The following is a 23344-nucleotide window of genomic DNA, read 5'->3' as shown; positions in this document are numbered from 1 at the left end:
CCCACTACACAGAACGCGCCGCCATTCGTCTCTTTGAATTTGAAGATAAATTTAATCTCTCTCTCTCTCTCTCTCTCTCTCTCTCTCTCTCTCTCTCTCTCTCTCTCTCTCTCTCTCTCTCTCTCGAATTTTATGTATTTCTAAGTAGATAAAAATTATTCTGGGTGTTTGTTTGCACTAACTATGATTTGAAGAGATATTTGCATCTCTCTCTCTCTCTCTCTCTCTCTCTCTCTCTCTCTCTCTCTCTCTCTCTCTCAACGGATAAAAATATGAAAAGAGCCATCTCTTTTAAAACCGTTTCGTCCGTAAAGAAATTACGTAAATTCGTCAGAAAATATCACGATGGGAAAGCTACAATCTCACATAAAATAACTACCTGCTTCCGTGAAATTCGAGAGTCAGTAAATATATTCTGCCAATCCAGTCATCGGTAAATATATTCCCTTGAAAAAAAAAAAAAAAAAAAAGCAATATCAGCAAAATGAGTTTTCCCCCTTCGGATTCGCAATATCGTCACTTTTTTCCCCCGAGATGAGGAAAAATTGACATTGCAAATGGTTTGTTTCCACTCCCGTGATGTCGAGGGGGGAAAAAGGTTTCCGAGGGTTTTTCCCATTTTAAGAGAGATTCAAAGGTGTTGTTTTCCCTCCGAGGGAGAAAAGAGTAGCGGAGAAACTTTAAGTTTTTCAGAAAAACTGAATAATCTTCTTTTGACTCAGAATTTTCTGTAATGCATTACACAAAAGTTCATCGTCTAGGAAAAAGGAGAATTTTGCGTTCTTTCAGACTGTGAGACTGTCAGGATGCAGTACGCAAAATTCATCAAATGGAAAAGTTGGGGTTTTAGACATTTCTTATACGTAAATTTGCTTTGATGCGACATGCAAGAATTCATTACATGCACGAAAGCATGAGAAAAATTGTCAGGATGAGGAAGAGAAAGAATTGGCCTCGGGAAATAAAAAACATTGATGAAAGGGCAAAACTGAACATAAAAAGAGATTAATATTATTATTCTTCCTCAGCGGATTTCTAAGCGAACGAAATGATGTACAATGAAGCTGAACCCTTCGAAGAGCCAATCGAAAGGGAAGTCTACTTTAACGACAGGAAGGGAGTAAAGTTATGTTAGCAATTTCAGTTGAGAAAGGAAATGAAATAGCGGCATTCACCTTCTCCGCCAAAGGAGACTAAGATCGTTATTTTGTCTTTGATCGGCTTCTCTACTTGCCTTCTGAAGCCAACTTATATAAAAATGTCCTTTTAACTTTGCGCTTTGCAGCGTCTCCTGAACATTGCTTCTATGAATGTCATTTACAAACAAGTAAAACTTGCGCCGATGTTTCTTCGGCGCAATCGAGTTTTCTGTACAGCGTATAATCAAGGCCGCCGAAAATAGATCTATCTTTGGTGGTCTCGGTATAAAGCTGTAAGAGCCCCAACCCATGGAACTTTAACCACGGGCCGGTGGTGCCTATCCTATATCGTTGCCAGACGCACGATTATGGCTAACTTTAACCTTAGATAAAATAAAAACTACTAAGCCTAGAGGGCCGCAATTTGGTATGTTTGATGATTAGAGGGTGGATGATCAAAGTACCAATTTGCAGCCCTCTAGCGTCAGCAGCTTTTAAGATCCGAGGGCGGACAGAAAAAGTGCGGACGGACAGACAAAGCCGCCACAGTAGTTTTCTTTTACAGAAAACTAAAAACTGTAGGTCAAGGCTGTGAGGATAGTCCTACAGTCCCTCTCTGCAAGATGCTCTTCGTTTGGTATCCTAAAATCCTTGACAAATCTGACGTCCTGTCAGTAGTCATCGGAGAGAAGGCCTGGAATTGTTGAAGCTCATCGGCCCTAAATAGGCTTATCGAGAGGACGGGAAACTCACAAAAGTACTGTTCAAAAAAAAAAAAAACTTCTTCTCAGGGACGTTGATCGAAACGAAGATGATTCAATAACAGAAATAAATAAAAACAACACTTGGAAGATGTTGAAACATCACTTCAGGAGACGATTAGAGAAACTACTTCAGGTGAAAGGAGCGATGAAGGAAATCGCTGGCCAGTCGTTTGAGAATTTACGGAGAAGCGGAACAGCTAACCAGTTAATACGACTAGGAATTTTGGTCTTCTGAACCTCCAGACGTCATAAAACAGAAGAAATAAAAAGAATAATATTCAAATGAACTTACTGAAGTCAAATAATTATGAGAAATATTTGTATTTTCTTTGAAATCAAAAGAAGAAACGCAATTTCTCGTTACAGGAATCTTGTCAATCAGAACGAAACAGAAGTTCTGAGTCAAATATCACCAGCTGGCAGACAGGTTCCATCGTCTCTCCTTCTCATCCTTATTCTCTCTCTCTCTCTCTCAGAAGGTAGACCTCTCTCTCTCTCGGAAAATGAAACGTAACTCCAGAAGGTAGACCTTCATCGCTCTTCTTAACAGGAAATGTGAGAAAAATCCATCGACTAGTACGGAGAATTCTCTCTCTCTCTCTCTTTTGGGAAACATGAAAAGGAAACGTAACCTCAGAAGGTAAATCTTTGCCGCTCTTCTTGACTGGGAATGTGAGAAAAATCCATCAGCTAGTACGTAGAATTCGCCCTCTCTCTCTCTCTCTCTCTCTCTCTCTCTCTGTTAGAAAAATATATAAAGTGAACGTCACGTTACATAATGCCTTTAATGCTATATGGTGTCCTTAATCTTAATTAAAGAATTCCAGGGTCTTCTGTGAAGACTGATGATGAGAAGGCGATTTTCTCATCGATGAGATGAGGAAACTGGAGTTGAGGAAACTGGAGATGAGGAAACTGGAGATGAGGAATCTGGAGTTGAGGAAACTGGAGATGAGGAAACTGGAGATGAGGAAACTTGAGATGAGGAAACTGGAATTGAGGCAATTGGAGTTGAGGAAACTGGAGATGAGGAAACTGGAGATGAGGAAACTGGAGTTGAGGAAACTGGAGCTGAGGAAACTCCAGATAAGGAAGCTGGAGTTGAGGAAAGAGAATTTAATCAGCAAAATATGAGGATTATTCTCCAGCTTCAAGAAAAAGGTTAAGTCTGACATAACGAGATTCCGTGTTACCCTTCTCTGGGGGAACTGACTTGGAGGTCATTATTTCCTGGAAATAACTGTAATGAGTCTCTCTCTCTCTCTCTCTCTCTCTCTCTCTCTCTCTCTCTCTCTCTCTCTCTTATTATTAAATTTACATACATACATACATACATACATATATATATATATATATATATATATATATATATATATATATTATTTAAAAATATATATATATATATATATATATATATATATATCAATATAATTTAATATATATATAGTGTATATATATATATATATATATATATATATATATATATATATATATATATGTCTGTGCACATCTGCATGTATATTAAAAACTAAAGTCTAAAATCCCTACCTTTCGGACTGACATTTTCGTCATCATTGCTTCCTGTTCGGCGCATTTTTAATTTGCTCATGTAAAAAAAATAGACAAATTAACATTTAATTTCATAAAAAAAATTGCTACAGGAATCACTGTTGTATTTTTAAGTAAAACCAATTATACTTAAGCAGTTCAAAAGCCCATTTGTGTATAATACAACTATTTTAGAGAAAGAGGGCTCCTGTATCTAGAGCGTTTGAAAAGCCATTCGGGCAGGATCTTTAAACAGCATTGCATAAACCCAGGAAGTTCCCCAATGGCGGGAAATCTCTGAATTCTTATTGGCTGCATCGTCCTCACTTCTCATTGGCTGTTGTTTCAGTTGACTAGCAAAGACGTTTACTATTCCAGGTTGTGTGACGTCATTTACATAGTTGTCATAAGTTGCATTCTAATCCCAAAAGATTATTTTATTTAAATATCAAGTGACATTCTTCTCTTATGGAAGATTGTTTGTTGGTGTCTTCTGGCAACTACCATGTGACGTAATGAGATGCGGCTGGAGGGTGTAATATTCATTCATGGTTAAGCGGGGACAACGACCAATCAGGGGACGAGTCAGACGGCCAATGAGAGGACAGATATTTCCCGCTTAAGGAAAGACATAAGGTGAAGGTGTTCCACGATCGATATTTTTTTGCTTTTTGTAAGTTGAGATTCAAACGCTCTAGCTAATGGATATTCCTGTTGCTTTTTCTCAGTTGAGAGTCAGACTCTCTACCTAATGGATACCATATGAGAGGGTAAAAATAGCCTGTGAATAAAACTAAAGAAGGAAGGATTTTTCAGACGACATCACATAAAAACCTGAACAGAAAGTTCGTAAAAAAAATTCTCACCCTTTTCACGAATATTTTTTTTTCTTGTGGTTGGGGGAATGGCGTATCCTGTTTGTCACATGTTTTACCAGAACGAACACTGACTTTATGTCTTGGCTGAAACACAAACAAATGTTTGCAACCATTCTCACAAAAGTATTTATATGGTATAGTTCGTTAACTTGAAGAAAAACATGATAGCGTCAGCGAATTACAAAATTGAATTGGTGATTGATATGGTTTGGTTCGCTAACTCAGAGACAAATAGGTTACATTTAACGACTTACGATATTAAATTCTCTCTCTCTCTCTCTCTCTCTCTCTCTCTCTCTCTCTCTCTCTCTCTCTCTCTCTCTTGACACGTGGAGGTATTGCGCAGATCTATATCGGACTTAATGTAGTTACGACTTGAAACACTTTGGAAAAGGATTGCAGACAAAAGTAAGTTGCAAGACTGTTTTATTCACGGAGAACCTTTTCTATACGCAGTGAGAATTCATTTTTGGAATGAGAATTCAAAGGCGTCTCTTTCCAACTGGGAATTAATGGAAATGACCCATTTCACACGATCTCTCATTAGATGAATTTTTAATCGACTGCTGTTAGTTTTCTGTATAAAAGAAAGCTATTGAGATGGCTCTGTCTGTCCGCCCTCAGATCTTAAAAACTACTGAGGCTAGAGGGCTGCAAATTGGTATGTTGATCGTCCGAGCTCCAATCATCAAACATACCGAATTGCAGCCCTCTAGCCTCCTCAGTTGTTTTTGTCTTATTCAAGGTTAAAGTTAGCCATGATCGTGCGCCTGGCAACGCTATAGGACATGCCACCACCGGGCCGTGGATGAGAGTTTCAGGAGCCGCGAGTCATACAGCACTATACGCTGCACAGAAAACTTTTCTTCGGCGCATATTTTACTTGCTTTTAAAATGGGAATAATTAATTATCACACATCGAATGGTATGCTGTTTTAACTTTTTGATGAAATCATATTTTTTCCCGCAGCAGCAGAATTTGGAAATTGTCCTTGTTAACAAGCAATATGTCTAAGAGTAATAATGACCGTTGATAATATTTGCCCGGAAGCAATTAAGTGGATGAGTGATTATTTCATGGAGACGGCGTTTCCGGAAACCAATTCATGTCAAGGTAATTGCCCTGAAATGATTAACAGTTCCACGGAATTATTAGAACGCGGGCGTTTAAAAAAAAAAATACTTAATACAGGTTATAAATACCTGCATCATCATATTTGTGGTCACGGTCGAAAATTCTTGCCTCCATATTTAAATGTTCTTTATTTCTTTTTCGTTTCTCGATAAAGACATTTCTGTGTGATTTCAGCAGAATTTTTATATTAATTTTCTTAAAATAGTCTGACGCTGTGTTTAATGGCGCAGAGAAATTAGCAGATTTATTTGGTTTTGATTCGCCAAACATATATATATTGTTAATACACTCGCGCAAACCCACACACACACACACACACACACACACACACACACACACACACACAATATATATATATATATATATATATATATATATATATATATATATATATATATATATATACATAAATATATATGTGTATATATATATATATATCTATCAACATATTATATACGTTCGAAAATTAAGCGACAAATAATCAAATAACCCATTAGTGCAGAATTGACTTAATCGTGTGAATTATTTTCCTTATAGGGTAAATGAACTCGACTCTTTGCCTTCATGAGTTTATAATGGATGACAACAACTTAAGCTAAATAACAGTAAAAAAAAAAAAAAAGATTTATTCTGATTCTCATTCTCCTGTACATATTAAGGTTGAATTTCGGGTTCAGCACTGAGAATGGAAATCAAATGTACAACATCAAAATAAAAAAGTAAAAAATGCGCCGAAGTTTCTTCGGCACAATCGAGTTTTCTCTACGGCGAATAATGCTGTATGAAACTCTCACACGGTCCGGTGGCGGCCTGTGTTGTTAGCACCTATAGTGGTGCCAGACGCACGATCATGGCTAACTTTAACTATGAATATAATAAAAACTACTAAGACTAGAGGGCTGCAATTTGGTGTGTTTGATGACTGGAGCGTGGGTGATCAACATACCAATTTGCAGCCCTCTAGCCTCAGTAGTTTTTAAGATCTGAGGGCGGGCAGCAAAGTGCGGTCGGACAGACACTGTCGGCACAATAGTTTTCCATACAGAAAACTAAAAAATTATGTTTTATTATATGCAATTCATTCATATTTCTAGTGCTTTTACTTTTCCTGTTCATGCAACCCTTATTGCTGCAAGATGCGTATCTGCTTACCCCTCCAGCAAGATGTTCCCTTTTGAAATGAGATTCCATCTCATTGAACGCCTTAGTTTTATGATCAGGAGTTCTCTGAACTTTGTCAAGAAGAAATTAACGTGGGAGAATATTCAGTCTATTTACACGAAAACCTTTCTGCAATTCTACATAAAATGAGATTCCGGTTGCCATCTCTTTAGCCTTTTTTGGAGGGCTGGGCTCTAATTCCTCTAGTATCTCTAATAGTGTGACCCTGGAATCTGTGACGCCAGATAACTTGAAATTAATTAGTCTCTCACTACAGACTCTCTCCATCTATCCTTCAGTTTCTTATCAGTCAATAAATCATCTCCATGTGTCGTGCTTATTCGACCGAATCGTATCGAATGCATTGATCTATCTTTTGCCGCATCAGTATACCTTCGTCTCTATTATTATATGTATGCATCTATGTATGTATATTTTATATATATATATATATATATATATATATATATATGAGTGTATATATATATATATATATATATATATATATATATATATATATATATATATATATATATATATATATATATATATATATATATATATACACTGTACGTACTCTATTGGATTCTGATGCACAAGAAGCTTACTCATTAAAAGCAATGTTTCCTATATTCTGCGGGGCAAGACGAGTATTGCAGTTGCTCTATACGTACATACATACATACATACATACATACATATACAAATATGTTTGTGAGTGTGTCTATATTCTTACCGAATTCATAACCAAGTGTTTTTTTCGAATTTGAAATATAATGTTTAATTGATGCACCTAATTCTTTATATACATATTTTAGTATCTAAACTCTTCGTCATATATCTCGGTGATTCCTTTTATAACGTCCGCATGTTACGACGTTGAATAAGGGGGCTGAATGTTAGACACTTTTATAACTTGACCCTGACATAACTGCTGTTATATGACGCCTCCTATTCATGGATACTCTGATAGCCACATTTAGCCTTTTTCGTCAGATGCACATTTTTTCTCTCCTACCAGTAATGTTCGAGGATTCTTATTGTGGACCTTTATAGTTCTTCAAGGGAAGAAAAGATGTATTATTTGGCTGACAGTGAATGACGAGATTTTATTTTGATTGATCACTTACTCTAACACTTTGTTGTATCAAGACTTTCGCAGTTCTTCTGCTGTTCAGTTTTTTGTTACAGAAATTATATATATATAAAACTATATATAATGTACATATATATATATATATATAATATATATATATATATATATATATATATATATATATATATATATGTATATATATATATATATATATATATAACTACAATATATATACTGTATATATATACGTATATATATATAAAAAGGTAAAACCTACGCAGTGACGTAGAAATACTCTATATATAAATATATATATATATATATATATATATATATATATATATATATATATATATATATATATATATATATACCAACATCTCTTACCCTTAACGTCGAAAAAAAACAGAGCGCTTTGGTCCCCACAGGAAACTATTTATACGAGGAGGTCCTAATTGACTTCTAAAGGACCCCCAGGTTCCGGCTAAGCTCAGAGGATGACGGTGTTCCCCGAAATGAGATCCGTATATGTGTATATATATATATATATATATATATATATATATATATATATATATATATATATATATATATATATATATATATATATACACACACATTTATATACATACATATGTACAATATATATATGTGTGTGTGTGTGTGTGTGCATGTGTGTATATGAACATGTGACTACACAAAACCCTATGTTCGACGAGAGATGCGAAAAAGCCTCTTAAAACTTTGGTCCCAGTCCCTGCTCTGTCGCCAAAGCTTTAAGAAGATTATCTGAACAAATTTTTGTATTTTCAGATTTTTTTTTTGTATGATTGCAGAACCCTCTCTCTCTCTCTCTCTCTCTCTCTCTCTCTCTCTCTCTCTCTCTCTCTCTCTCTCTCTCTCTCATGATAGCCGTAAGCTAATGGCTGAAAATGCTGTTGGCTAATGATTAAATAAATGGAGCAGAAGAGCAGCAGTTTATTTTTCTGTCTTTTCAAAGCTTCAGTTTTGAAGGTAAGAAGGAAAGAAAATTGTTAAAGTCTTTTGCCTGGAAGCAACAGATGTCACTTGTGCATTAGAAATTTATGAGGAAAATATACGTACATATATGCATATTTACATATAAACACATATATATATATATATATATATATATATATATATATATATATATATATGTATATATATACATATATATATATATATATATATATATATATATATATATATATACTCTTTTCTTTGTCAATTTTACTTCAGAATTCAACAACAAAAATATGTAAATTTACAATCCTGGAAACGACCACGCTCTTATAAATATATATATATATATATATATATATATATATATATATATATATATATATATATATATATATATATATAACCTTTTTTGTTTTTCGTAAGATACTCTTATATCAGCAAAGCACTGCTGGGGGTTGCCTCGTATTTTAATAGCTATTCTAGTAGAATTCGATAACAGATGTATTTCAAGATTTTACGATGGTTTCTGAGTCCGATTTGGTTCCAGAATCGTCTCTAGCTTTGCAAAAATAAAAAATAAAAAAACTTCATCTTGATGCGAGACTTGTTAAGAAGATTTGTAAAGAAAGAGAACTGTATTCGTCGTTTACTTTTGTTTTCTATCACCGGTAATGCGTTTTCCTCGTTATTCCACATCCTTTGTGTCTCCCTTTCAATATCCTAATTTGTGTTCCCGTCTGCAGACGAGGGAAGCGTTAAGATTCACTCCCCACTTAGGAAATCGTTCCATGCTATAGTTTCCTGCTGGTGGGAATCTGATTATTTCGAAATGTAGTCGCGTATTGGTTTCAGTCATTTGAACGATATATATATATATATATATATATATATATATATATATATATATATATATATATATATATATATATATATATATATATATATATATATATATAGTTCATAGAAATCATTCAGGTTAATGAGTCCTTTCAAAGAACATTTGCTTAGGAGCTTTCGTGAAGGTGAAGATAAAAACATAATTATTATGACGGATAAGTGCGCGTAAACACATATAGAAGTACAAATAACATACATACATACACACGTACATACATGCACATACATATACGTGTCAGAGAGCGTGTGACTGTGTATACCATTGTGCTTGTGCGTGTGCGTGTCGTCGTATTTACCTGTTATTTATATTGTTCTGTTTTCCTGCGCTTATTTCTAGTTTTCTGAAAAGAAAACTATTGTGCCGGCTTTGTCTGTTGGTCCGTACTTTTTTTTTTTTTGTCCGCACTTTTTCTGTCCGCCCTCAGATCTTAAAAACTACTGAGGCTAGAGGGCTGCAAATCGGTATGTTGATCATCCACCCTCCAGTCGTCAAACATACCAAATTGCAGCCCTCTAGCCTCAGCAGTTTTTATTTAATTTGAGGTTAAAGTTAGCCATAAACGTGCTTCTGGCAACGCAACAACACAGGCCACCACTGCCGGCTAAAAGCTTCATGCGCCGCGGCTCATACACCATTATACTGAGACCACCTAAAGTTAGATCTGTTTTCGGTGGCCTTGATTATGCGCTTTACAGAAAACTCGATTGCGCTGAAGGAACCTTGTCATTATGTTATTTTTTCCATGTTCCTCAGGAGACCCAAGATAATTATATCAGCTCTCAGAATTGATACATTTAAATTAACGGAAGTAATGAGGTTATAATTAAGGAAGAAACGAGATTCGGAGAACCAAAAACTCCTTCAGAGAGAGATGTCCCCCACTGGATACAAATTTAAATGAGTTCACTCCACGAACTCTTGCTGAAGAGGGCATAAAATATGAGAACTGAAAATGAGAAACAAATTATGTCAATGGAACTGCATGGAAAATACATTAATGGCGCTGCTGTTAAACATCAGAATTTTAATTATATTCTTTCTCATGATTTATTTGTTGGCATAACAGTGTCATTACTAGCGTATCCCCACAGCAGCTGTGCTAAATGAATTTCCACTACCCCACTAATTGGTGTTCACATTTAGACGCAGCATAACTTAAATATTATTTATAAGATGACTTTACCCAATATAATGGCTTATTTTTATCTGTATGAATTTATGATATATTCATTTGCAAAATCAATAACAAAATCCCTAGACAATGCATAATACCTTTTGTATATCGTTTTTGCATTTGGACCTTGTGCATATTACGTCATTCACTGTTAGATTACGACTGGAAACTGTTTGTAATTTAAGGCTGAAAAACCTTCGGTTGAGCTTTTTACTGAACGAGAACTTAATTCTCAATAAATCTGTCGGATGAAGATCCAATCGGAGCGTTCATCTTGATTTGGAACAGATTTCTGGTTTAAATCTTCTAGATCGGAAACATCAGATCGTTCTTTCTTTCGAAATATTTCTGGGTCATGTGACTGGACATTATTTGTGGAAGTGTGACGTATTCAAAAGTTGATTTGAGGGAGATTTTGCACTCAGAATTATACGATATGTTTAAATTGTGCGTTTAGATAAACGCCGAGACTTAGTGCAAGTGCTTCCAGATGTTCTCTTAATGTCTTGACTCGTTTCAACCATTTCAGCTGATTTAAACTTAATTGACTGATTCCATTACTTTAATTGACCATTTTAGGTCTCATACATTCTCTTTACGTAATAGACGTCGAAACCGCTTACTAAATCTAATTCATGTTTTGTTAAGCATATCCTGTACAGGCCAACATACATTATATATATATATAATATATATTATATATATATATATATATATATATATATATATATATATATATATATATATATATATATATATATACATATATATGACTGTGAAATATTTTCTGATAAAACAGAATTCCATCTAAATATAATTGAGCCCACAGAAACGCCAAAGTGTGGAAAATAAAAGCTATATTTCAGAGACCAAACTGTCTCTCTCCTCAGGCAAATAGTGAATGAGAAAGAGTTACAGAAGATTAAAGAGAAACTGTCAACTGGAGTGACTTAACGGCTGACTGATGGATCTTCTGGTATAAATACCGCTTTGCTGTAACTTTTTCTCATTCACTATTTGCCTGAGGAGAGAGACAGTTTGGTCTCTGAAATATAGCCTTTATTTTCCACATTTTGACGCTTTTATGGGCTCCTTTATATTTGATATATATATATATATATATATATATATATATATATATATGTATATATATGAGTGTATTCATATATGTATGTCATTCCCCCTTCAGCTACTATGTTCAAGATCAGACCAAGAACTTAAACAATAAAACACAATGGAATTGTTATATATTGTTAATTTTCTATAAAGCCTAAAAAAATTAAACCTATCTATCCTATTTGGTTTTTGTCAATTCATGCCACAGAAACGTTAAAATATAAGTTACATATAAGCAAAAAGTACATTAAACAAGTAAAATATGCATCGAAGTTTCTTCGGCGCACTTGAGTTTTCTGTACAGCGTATAATCAAGGCCACCAAAAACAGATCTATCTTTCGTTGGTCTCGGTATAATGCTGTATGAGCGCTGGCCCATGAAACCTTAGCAACGGCCCGGTGGTGGCCTGTCCTATACCGTTGCCAGACGCACGATCATGGCTAACTTTAACCTTAAATGAAATAAAAACTATTGAGGCTAGAAGGCTGCAATTTGGTATGTTTGATGATTGGAGGGTGGATGATCAATATACCAATTTGCAGCCCTCTAGCCTCAGTAGTTTTTAAGATCTGAGGGCGGACAGCAAAAGTGCGGACGGACAGACAAAGCCGGTAAAATAGTTTTCTTGTACAGACATTTATAACGATCAAGGCCTACAGATCGGTACATGAATGTGCTGTGTCACTTGAATACTGAAGTGGATTAGAGTGTTATCGTTATAAACACAATGTAGTGGGCCGTAGCGTAGTGATAACACGCCTTTGGCAGTTACAGGAGGCTACACTGTTATGTATAGTAGCTCCCCTGCGAGATTCACGCAGCAGCGTAGTGAATGATGGTTAATTGCTAACTTAGGATAGGTTAGTTCAGCATGGCTTTAGATAATTAGTATATTTATGCATCTTCCTTTCCATCACAGATAAGAGTATGCAAAACAGAAAGAAATATCAAATTGCGTCTATGAGAAAAATTTCTTTGAAAAACTGTAGGTTCAGTTACATAATAAAACCCTAGAGATACTGGAAAGCACTTGACAAAAAATAATTAAACCGGTTTTGACCTGTGTCAGTAATGTAACTCAAAATATAAGAAAAACTGAATGTATAGAATATACTTTATTTAGCAGTTCCTTTCGCGCTCTCTCTCTCTCTCTCTCTCTCTCTCTCTCTCTCTCTCTCTCTCTCTCTCTCTCTCTCTCTCTTCCGTTGACAAACAGAGGAGTAAATAGCAGAGACTAGAGCTGACTCTTGAATGGAGAAGCGGAAGAAAGTGTCCCTGAATATATATAAAAGAAAATATATTTAAGATCTGCAAAAACAGGAACTCTCCATTGCAGAAAACAAAGAGAGAAAATGACAAAAAGTTCATTTATAATAGAATTACTATTCACGGCAAATTCCTAAACGCCGTAAAAATAATTATTATAAAATATTCCTAGGAGTTCGTGACAATCATTCGGGATTTAAAAAAAAAAATTGTGCAAAATGCGCCGAAGTTTCGTCGGTGCGATCGACTTTTCTGTACATCGTATAATCAAGGCCACCGAAAATTGAGCTATCTTCCGGTGGCCTCGGTATAATGCTGTATGAGCCGCGTCCCATGAAACTTTTAGCCGGCCGTGGTGGCCTGTGTTGTTGCGTTGCCAGAAGCACGATCATGGCTAACTTTAACCTTAAATAAAATAAAAACTACTGAGGCTAGAGGGCTGCAATTTGGTATGTTTGATGATTGGTGGGTGGATGATCAACATTCCAATTTGCAGCCCTCTAGCCTCAGTAGTTTTTAAGATCTGAGGGCGGATAAAGAAAAAGTGCGGACGGACAGACAATAGTTTTTTTTTTTCAGAAAAATGACCAGGTTTTTCCCAATGCATGAAACGCTTATGAGGTCACAGGAGTGATACCCCAAGAAACAGGTTCTGTACCCCCGAGGAAAAATGAGAGAAATTTTCCCAGATTTAAAAAAGAAAAAGTAAAACAAATAGTTAAAATTAGCAAACAGACTGGCACGTCACTTTTCGGAATGTTAATATGACCATCATGTAAATTTATTTGTGAAGAAAATGACCGCAGTTTGCTCATGAAGATTAGCAAATTCTGAAAATATAATGCATTTTGGCTGCAAATGACAACGACATTCACATTGGACGGTTCATTTGCCAAAAAAAAAAGGGTGAACCGTTTTTCCGTAAAACTAATTAAAACCTTCCCTAATTAGCATCCAAAGGAATGGGTTAATCAATTTACGGGAAGCTGAATAATGGAAATTATTCACTGAATGACATTCAAATTCCTTTAGATTTCCAATCAGATGCTCCACAACTCTGTTCATTCGTTTACCTCAGAATCAGTATTGGCTAAACAATTTTCAGTTAATCGTGAGTGGAAAACTGCAGTATCTGCAAAATATTCGAAATTGAGACATGCCACCTACTGGGCTCGTGAAACGCTAGTACACAAGTTACTGCAGTTTCAGAATGATTCTTCAATGCTTTCCACGAGTATTTAGGGGGTCCCATTTGCAGTCTCTGCAAAATCAGTAGTAAGGCAAGGGAGTATCTACCATTTTTCTCACTTTTGTATTTTTGCAGTTACTGCAGCCTCCCATTTTAGGGCAGAATTATTCGCACACCTACCAATCTTTATCCATTAAAGAAACCACAGCTACATTTAGAGGAAACATCTGAACATATTCTACGCCTTCGTGGCCTCGACATATTTCTAGCTAATGTGAATTGAACTGAATATAGAATTTAAGCCAGAGGCCTAGCACTGGGACCTATGTGGTCATTCAGCTCTGAAACGGAAATTGGCAGTAAAAGGTTTGAAAGGTGTAGCAGGAGGAAAACCTCAAAGCAGTTGCACTATGAATCAATTGATAGGAGAGGGTTGAGGAAAGTAAGATGGAAGAAAGGTATTATGACTGGAGGTACAGTAAAAGGAATGAAAGGGGTTGCAGCTAGGGGCCGAAGGCACGCTGGAAAGAACCTTAACTAATGCCTACAGTGCACCGCATGAGGTGCACTGATAACGCTACCCCATTACGGGGCTGAGAATTGGGGTCCCAGAATATTTCGGCGAGACAAAGTCAGGGATGATGGAAGCAGGTTTTGCTACCGAGGACAGATCCCAGTGATGTGTCCAAATGTCAACAGACGTTTCACAGCGTTCCACGAAAAAAGAAGAAAAAGTATCAAAACTCTCGTGCGCGCTCTGTATCTATTATTTTTACTGCTAACTGTGCAATCACATATGGTTTAAAAAAAAAAAGGGAAATATCGTGATTAAAAATAGCTCGACAAAAAACTGAAACGCTGAGCAAGGATTCCCTTGTTACGAGCGTCGTCCATTTTACGATGGGCCAAAATGGAAAAGGTATCGCAAAATGTATTTGAAAAAGATCCATATTTCGAAAGAGAAGGGGGGAAATCTGGTGCCCCATTTACGAACGCAAAAGATTACTCCCACAAAGTCCACCTGTCAAAATCATACGCTGCGGTTAAATGAAATGAAATGATTTTCAAGAGCAAAATATATTTTGAGACAGCAGCAGTCCAGGAGATGAATGGCATTCACATTACTATTACTTTCTGATTTCATTGGGTCGGTAACCACCACCCCCTCTATGTTTGAATGTAAAACACCAAATTGAAAAATTATGAAAGATATGGTCCAGGAAGGTTTCGCAAAAGAAAACATTTTTCTAAGAACTCTAATGCTCTGCATATATATATATATATATATATATATATATATATATATATATATATATATATATATATATATATATATATATATATATATATATATATATATATATTTTACAACACACGATTATATAATTTCACGACTCACTCCGTCTTCGCTATATAATAAATATACTTAGCGTTGCAAGTCCAATCTATCCCGGTGATTCCAATCATGAGCAAGCACAAACACACAAAGGCACATATTACCATTTCTAGCATTATGTTTCTGTCATTTTTATTCCTGTTAATAAATCCTTCTCCCTTTGCCCGGAATATTTTTGAGTACGCTGACCTCTCGGAATTTCATAAATACATCCACAGTCATGGTTGGATGAATTTTTATTAATACCTTCATCAGTTATATCATTTTTATTCTTGTTCTTTATAATTTTCTGAATGTTTGTCATTTTTAAGCATCGTTTTAAATAGTTTGGTAGTTTTCCCATTTACGTGCTGTTGAAACAAGATATTGTTGTAACTGACTTCTCAGTGTCACTTAGCACTACAGAGATATAATTAATATCATACATGCATAAGTACATACAAATATATACTGGTATATATATTTATATATACCAGTATATATTTGTATTATAAATATATATGTATGTATATATATATGTATATATATATATATATATATATATATATATATATATATATATATATATATACAGGGGGAGAGAGAGAGAGAGAGAGAGAGAGAGAGAGAGAGAGAGAGAGAGAGCAGAAACAACGTACGTATCGTCAGCGCTTCCTGAAATCTAAAACCACTGACAAGTGATCCCTTGCTATCTATGACGCAACATCACAACGTCATCAGCGGCAACTTCCTGATTTCAGAATATGTTCGAACGAAGATTAAAACCAAAGGTTCTAGGACATCCTTGTAAGAAGACGTATTTTTAGGTACGAATAAATCCAACTAGGAATATGATACGGAAGTGTCCCACAAGAGAATATTGTCTGAAAAGTTCCATAACAGACTCAAAGACGCCATCGACATTACTTATTCATGTTTTCTTGCGTGATGTTCGGCACCCTGCATCCCTTTGGTATGCAGGAGGAACATTCCCGGAGGGTATTCGTGTTACTGTTTTCAGGGTACGCCGCAACAGAATATGTTAAGAACTGTGTTGACATTCGACAAATGCTTCAAGATATTTTCTTGAATAACTGAGAGAAGGACCCCTCGATAAATTGTATAAGCATCGCAGTTGTTCTAATTTTATTAGGAAACAAACATATTCTCTCATTATTTTGAAAAATATCCACTATCTTCTGATAAGACGCAGTAATATGAAAATACGAGGCCATGTTAGAGTTTTTTTTTTTTTTTAAATGTAACAACACAGAGAGCATCTACGTGATGTAAACTGTCTTCCGGGAAATTAAGAAAACCTGAATACAATGAGGTTCTCGGAAAAAATGGACTTTGCTTGTTTAAGTACGTTTTGATGAGGGGGAAAAGTTTCCACTGCAAGGAACAGGTATTAAGCTAAAACGTTCCAGGAAATAGGTGAATACACACACACACACACACACACACATATATATATACACATATATATATATATATATATATATATATATATATATATATATATATATATATATATATATATATATATACACGAGTCGAAGCAGAAATGAGATTTATAAATCATGGAAGTGCAAAGCAGACTTTAAAATGTATATGACGAATACGACCAGGTCCGTGAGGCAGAACAAATTAGTCATCAGGAGAGTAAACACCGAGGGAATTATTAATGAGCAAATGGATCTCAGCACCACAACAGATGCATAATGAAAGGTTCTGGCTAAAGAGAAAGCAGCCATGCGTTGGCTGACCGACCATTTTGATTACGAAGGATAAAAGAAGTAGGCTTAATGATTTATAAATACAGGACTTAAATCACATATGAAAATGTCAGTGGTAGCGTCAGTTGAGGAGGCAGAGAACTGCAGATGAAGTTAAAGATGGTAGAACCATCAGGAACTGATGATGTGATGGAATAAAAAATATAAAATAAAACTTTTTAAGCACGCTTTTATTAAAATGCATTAAAATGCACAAAATAATTTTTTGAGACTGAATGGACGGAATTTGTTCGTGGGAATTAGGCAGTTGAGCAGTGGAGCCTAAGGAATGGAATGTAATATAAAATTTAGGTCAAAGGCCAAGCACTAAGACCTATAAGGTCATTCAAAGTTGAAAAGGAAAGGAAGAGTAAAAAAAAGCTTGAAAGGTGTCACTGTTCAGCGATTGTCAGTAGAGGGTGGAAAGTAATATGGAAGAGAATATGAACGGAGGCACAGTAAAAGAATGATAAGGGTTGCAGCTAAGGGCACAAGAAACTCTGCAAAGAGCCTTAAGTAATGCCTACCGCGCACCGCGTGAGAAACACTGAAGGCACTACACTTCCCCCTACGGGATTCTTAGCAGGGGATACCGAGAGGTGTTGAAAAAGTCTACGGACAAATCCTACCATATTTCAACAATGGCTCAAGATCTCTTAAACTATGGAGTTACTTCCCAATTTAGATGTAACATATTTTTTTTTTTTTTTTACACAGAAATATGAGTCTGATGAAAAGAGAGCAGGTAAAAAAAATCTGAGATTTCTTGGAAAATAAATTTATCTAAGAGAAGCTTCATATCTGACTAAGGCTGCAATGGAACAGCCAAGTTTAATAACATGAGCAGTTCGCTCTTTTCAAAAGGAAACATTATTAGTATTTTCTTGAATTTCAAGAAAAAATTAATTTGTATTACATAAGTCAGTCCCTTCTCTCTCTCTCTCTCTCTCTCTCTCTCTCTCTCTCTCTCTCTCTCTCTCTCTCTCTCTCTCTCTCGCTGTTGCCTTTTTCCATCGAAACGAAAACACAGAATTTCTAAAATAAAAAAACAGTTATGATTCATGAAATGTCAACTCCACATACAACTCTTTATTTGAATTATAGGTGCCATTTGCTTAGTATAAACATTCTAGCAAATAATATCGGAATCAACATAATCTATTGACAGTACGGATTTACATTGTATCTATTTTTTAACTGTTATGAAGGCAAGCTGAAAAAAAAATGACACTGATAATAGAATTTTCTCTTTACAGCCAACGACTCAAAAATCAACATGTTTTGAAAAAACGCACTGCCAATATGTAACGTTCTTTTTTATGATACACGTTTAAAACCAATATGAAACGAGTGCCTTTTTCATTTGGTAATGATATTTGCAGAGAAATCAGCTTTGCCGAACTAGAAAAATAGAATCATTTCCTCCACGACTGGTTTATTGATTGCAACACATACCGAGCTCTTGACAGCGGTAGAGGGAAAAGAGTGTGAGGGAACGGTGATTAGAGAAATTGCTGAACACATAGACAGCGTAACAGAGAGGTGCGTGGGAGAAGGAGATCAAGAGTAATTTGAAAAGGCAATCAAGCTGATGTAATGTTAGTTCGCTGCCTAACTTTAATAAGATAACGCCTACACACGAAGTAAACCAGCATGACTTAAAGGGTTGATCCTCTCAAACTAGCTTGCTTTGATTATTCTATAACCAACCGCTTGTGTAGATTTGCTCTCATTCGTTATATTTATTCTCAATATCCCAATATAAATCTACGAAGATGTGTAACTTCAGTCTCCAATCACGACACTTTTAGTTTTCCGTAAATGAAAACGACTGTGCCGACTTTGTCTGTCCGTCCGCACTTTTTTCTGTCCGCCCTCAGATCTTAGAAACTACTGAGGCTAGAGGGCTGCAAATTGGTATGTTGATCATCCACCCTCCAGTCATCAAACATACCAAATTGCAGCCCTCTAGCCTCAGTAGTTTTTATTTCATTTAAGGTTAAAGTTAGCCATAATCGTGCTTCTGGCAACGCAACAACACAGGCCACCACGGCCGGATGAGAGTTTCATGGGCCGCGGCTCATGCAGCATTATACCAAGACCACATAAAGATAGACCTATTTTCGGTGGCCTTGATTATGCGCTGTACAGAAAACTCGATTGCGCCGAAGAAACTTCGGCGCACTTTTTACTTGTTTCCTATACCTCTTCTCCTTTGCTTATTTCTCATCCATGAAAATATTTGTTTTTGAATTACCCTGTGATAATAGACAATCCCCGTTTGAGCAGTCTTTTCAACGCTAAATAAGTCTACAAATTCTCGCAAACTCCTGTTTCCCTGTAGGAATTATGATCCTGTATATCTGTGTGTAATCTTGCTACTCACGAAATGCAACATTCTAAAATTTAAAAATAACAACAAAGGCAAAAAAAAATTAACTTTTGTCATTATATGCAATTTCATAATGTAAAAATTTAAAAATATTGTCATTATATGCTTCACGATATGAACAAAATGTCCATTACACTAATACTAATAATGCAATTAATACTAACAGCAATAAGATTAATAATAATAATAATTATTGTGACAAGCATTTCCCGCTGTCCCAGTATTCTGAAAATCCGATTCCCTTACTTGCCACAACAACAACAATGTCGCAATTCGGGGACGAGACAGAAATACGAAAGAAGTGAACGAAAGCCGACGGATATAGAGTTCTTATTGCGCCATAATTTGCGCGATACACAAGAGGTAACTTTTGGTTCGAGAAAACATAAGCCACAAAAATTCGTCTCCTCCTGCGAGAATACTTAAGCACTAGAAGATAAAACGTAAATTGTGCAACGGCGTGTTTCACCAGTGGCCGATATATGTAATGATATATGTAATGTATATATGTATGTATGTATGTATATGTATATATATATATATATATATATATATATATATATATATATATATATATATATATATATATATTTGTGTGTATACAATTATATAGTTGTATATATATATATATATATATATATATATATATATATATATATATATATATATATATATATATATATACAGTATATATATGTATATGTATATGTATATATATATATATATATATATATATATATATATATATATATATATATATATGAAAAGATAATCTTATTATAGTTTTGTCTGTGTGAGTGTTATACCTATCTTCCAATTTCTTTTATCATAGTGACAAAGTTAGATAAGAAAATAAAAGAGAGAGAGAGAGAGAGAGAGAGAGAGAGAGAGAGAGAGAGAGAGAGAGAGAGAGAGAGATATGGTTACAATCAAAAGAAAAATTAATTATCAAGACTTTTAGGTAAAAAATACGCCTGGTGTTATTCAGTCAAAACCTCGCTCTCAAGAATTACAAAACCTAATTACATATGATAATGAAGTATCCACAGATCAGACTGAAGTCTACTTGCCCATTCGCTGAGTTAACCTTCAAAGCTACTTTTTCAAACTTTATTAACTTTCAAAGCTACTTTTTCAAACTTTATTAATCATTTCCCATTTTTCATTATTGCTCCACTTTTAAGACCGGTGGATTTTACTTCTATCGAGTCACCTCTCTCTCTCTCTCTCTCTCTCTCTCTCTCTCTCTCTCTCTCTCTCTCTCTCTCTCTCTCCACCTGTCTGTTTTCTTATCTAACTACTAAAACAGCTTTGTCTCTATGGAAAGAGATTGGAAGACAGGGTTAACACTCACATACAATACACACACACACACAAAAGTATGATAAGATTATTGGTATCATTTTATTCTTAGTTCATGAGACAACGCAACACAGCCTGAGAACTTATATATATATGTGTGTCTGTGTGCATGTGTGTGCGTATATATATATATATATATATATATATATATATATATATATATATATATATATATATACATATACATATATATATATATATATATATATATATATATATATATATATATATATGTGTGTGTGTGTGTGTGTGTGTATTGATATCCATCAACATTATTAAAAAATACATCATATCCTATACTTCACGTCTAGAATTTTTCGCAAATCGTCTGTGTAACAAATTCAAAAGAGTACTCTTCAAAATAACAATGCAGAAGATTGCTCAAACTATAGAGAATTTCTTATTAAAACAACAAGTACGCAAAGTCCGTTATTTAAATCCTCGTGTATGTAAACACTGTCGATACACATCATCAATTCCTATTAAGTGCAGTTTGCTTAATGCATTTTTGGGGGTTTATGTCAGAACATGATTGTTTTGCCTATAGAATCTACTGCTCATATCCATCGGATGTCTGCGTTTTTGATAATCACAATGACATTCTGAACTTTTATTTTATGAACTTATTGGATACAGGTACCACAAAGGTTAGAAGACTAAAGAGAAACTCAGCCCTGGAATCAAAATTCCTTGATAACAGCATTAAACAAGTAAAAATTGCGCCGAAGTTTCTTCGGTGCGATCGAGTTTTTTGTACAGCCGCTACAGCGTATAATCAAGGCCACCGAAAATAGATCTATCTTTCGGTGGTCTCGGTATAATGCTGTATGAGCCGCGTTCCATGAAATTTTAACCACGGCTCGGTGGTGGCCTATCCTAAATCGTTGCCAGAGGCACTATTATGGCTAACTTTAACGTTAAATGAAATAAAAACTATTGAGGCTCGAGGTCTGCAATTTAGTATGTTTGATGATTGGAGAGTGGATGATCAACATACAAATTTCCAGCCTTCTAGCCTAAGTAGTTTTTTTAAGATCTGAGGACGGACGGACAAAGCCGGCACAATAGTTTAATTTTACAGAAAACTAAAAGGATGAACCAGTGCTTTTGTTTTAGGTATCCCAGTGCCATTTAAAATCGCTAGTTAACGCTTAACAAAAGCCAAAACCCAAAGACATGGATTTATACAAATAAAAGCCGGTCTCATGCGGGATAAATCTTATATAGGTTTTACGGGTAAATCGCTTTTACAAGGGATCATTCTGATGCCACGTTTGTTGAGGGAGACATTATTCACTGACATTGAATTCTTTTTTTAATTGTAAGCTTTCATAAATACACACACACACACATATACACGCATATATATATATATATATATATATATGTATATATATGTGTGTGCATTATATATTTATATATGTGTGTGCATTTTCTGTGTCAAAGAGTTTAATATTTTTACAAAAAGACATAGTACAGGCCAATACCTGAATTCCACGGGTATGTGTACAGCAGAGTCTGGGGATCTTGTATCAAATTCTCTTTGGGTCAAGCTATTCCGGTGGCGCGGTGAATTTGATATCAATAGGTTACATCATGATTTTATGAACCATATGGTTGCTGTGAAAGAATAGCCACGTTACCCAGAAGGCGAGAAAGTGAGTGCAGATAGAGGTTAGTGGCTTGGTGTATGGCTTTGCGTGAGAGAGAGAGAGAGAGAGAGAGAGAGAGAGAGAGAGAGAGAGAGAGAGGCGGGGACCGAATGGAAATACTGTGAGAGAGAAAATAAGAAAAAATGCGGATTTTTTCTTTCTGCTATTGACAGCAAATATCCGGGTAAGCCACGATTAATAAAAAAAAATGCAATATTGTCACAGCGAATTTAAAAAAAAAAATAATAACACCTCACCGATTGCAACAGATATTTTTGCTATCTTTAGAAAACAAACATTCCCTTCAGTTACCACGGGGTTTTATTACTTTAGCTTTTTATAGTGACACTCTGGGTGGTGTTGGGTTGTTACTCTCCTTACAGTGCCATCTGTCGGGTAAAAAGGAAACTCGAATTGTTATGATGAACTATAGTGC

General features: G+C 35.2%; 1 protein-coding gene across 1 annotated transcript in view; it reads right to left on the bottom strand.

Annotated features, from left to right (window-relative positions):
- Positions 1 to 2768: 2768 nt before the first annotated feature.
- The window catches only part of LOC136851814 (proline-rich protein 27-like), a 32153-nt gene continuing 11577 nt past the window's right edge, over positions 2769 to 23344 (bottom strand). Inside the window, exon 3 of the mRNA XM_067126124.1 lies at positions 2769 to 2998. Coding sequence (XP_066982225.1) covers positions 2769 to 2998 — 230 coding nt within the window. The remainder of the gene's footprint in view (positions 2999 to 23344) is intronic.

This window comes from Macrobrachium rosenbergii, chromosome 24, assembly GCF_040412425.1.
Source record: "Macrobrachium rosenbergii isolate ZJJX-2024 chromosome 24, ASM4041242v1, whole genome shotgun sequence".
NCBI classification, from domain to species: Eukaryota; Metazoa; Arthropoda; class Malacostraca; order Decapoda; family Palaemonidae; genus Macrobrachium; species Macrobrachium rosenbergii.
The sequence above is the reverse complement of the archived record's forward strand: the minus strand, read 5'-3'. Positions and strand labels throughout refer to the sequence as shown.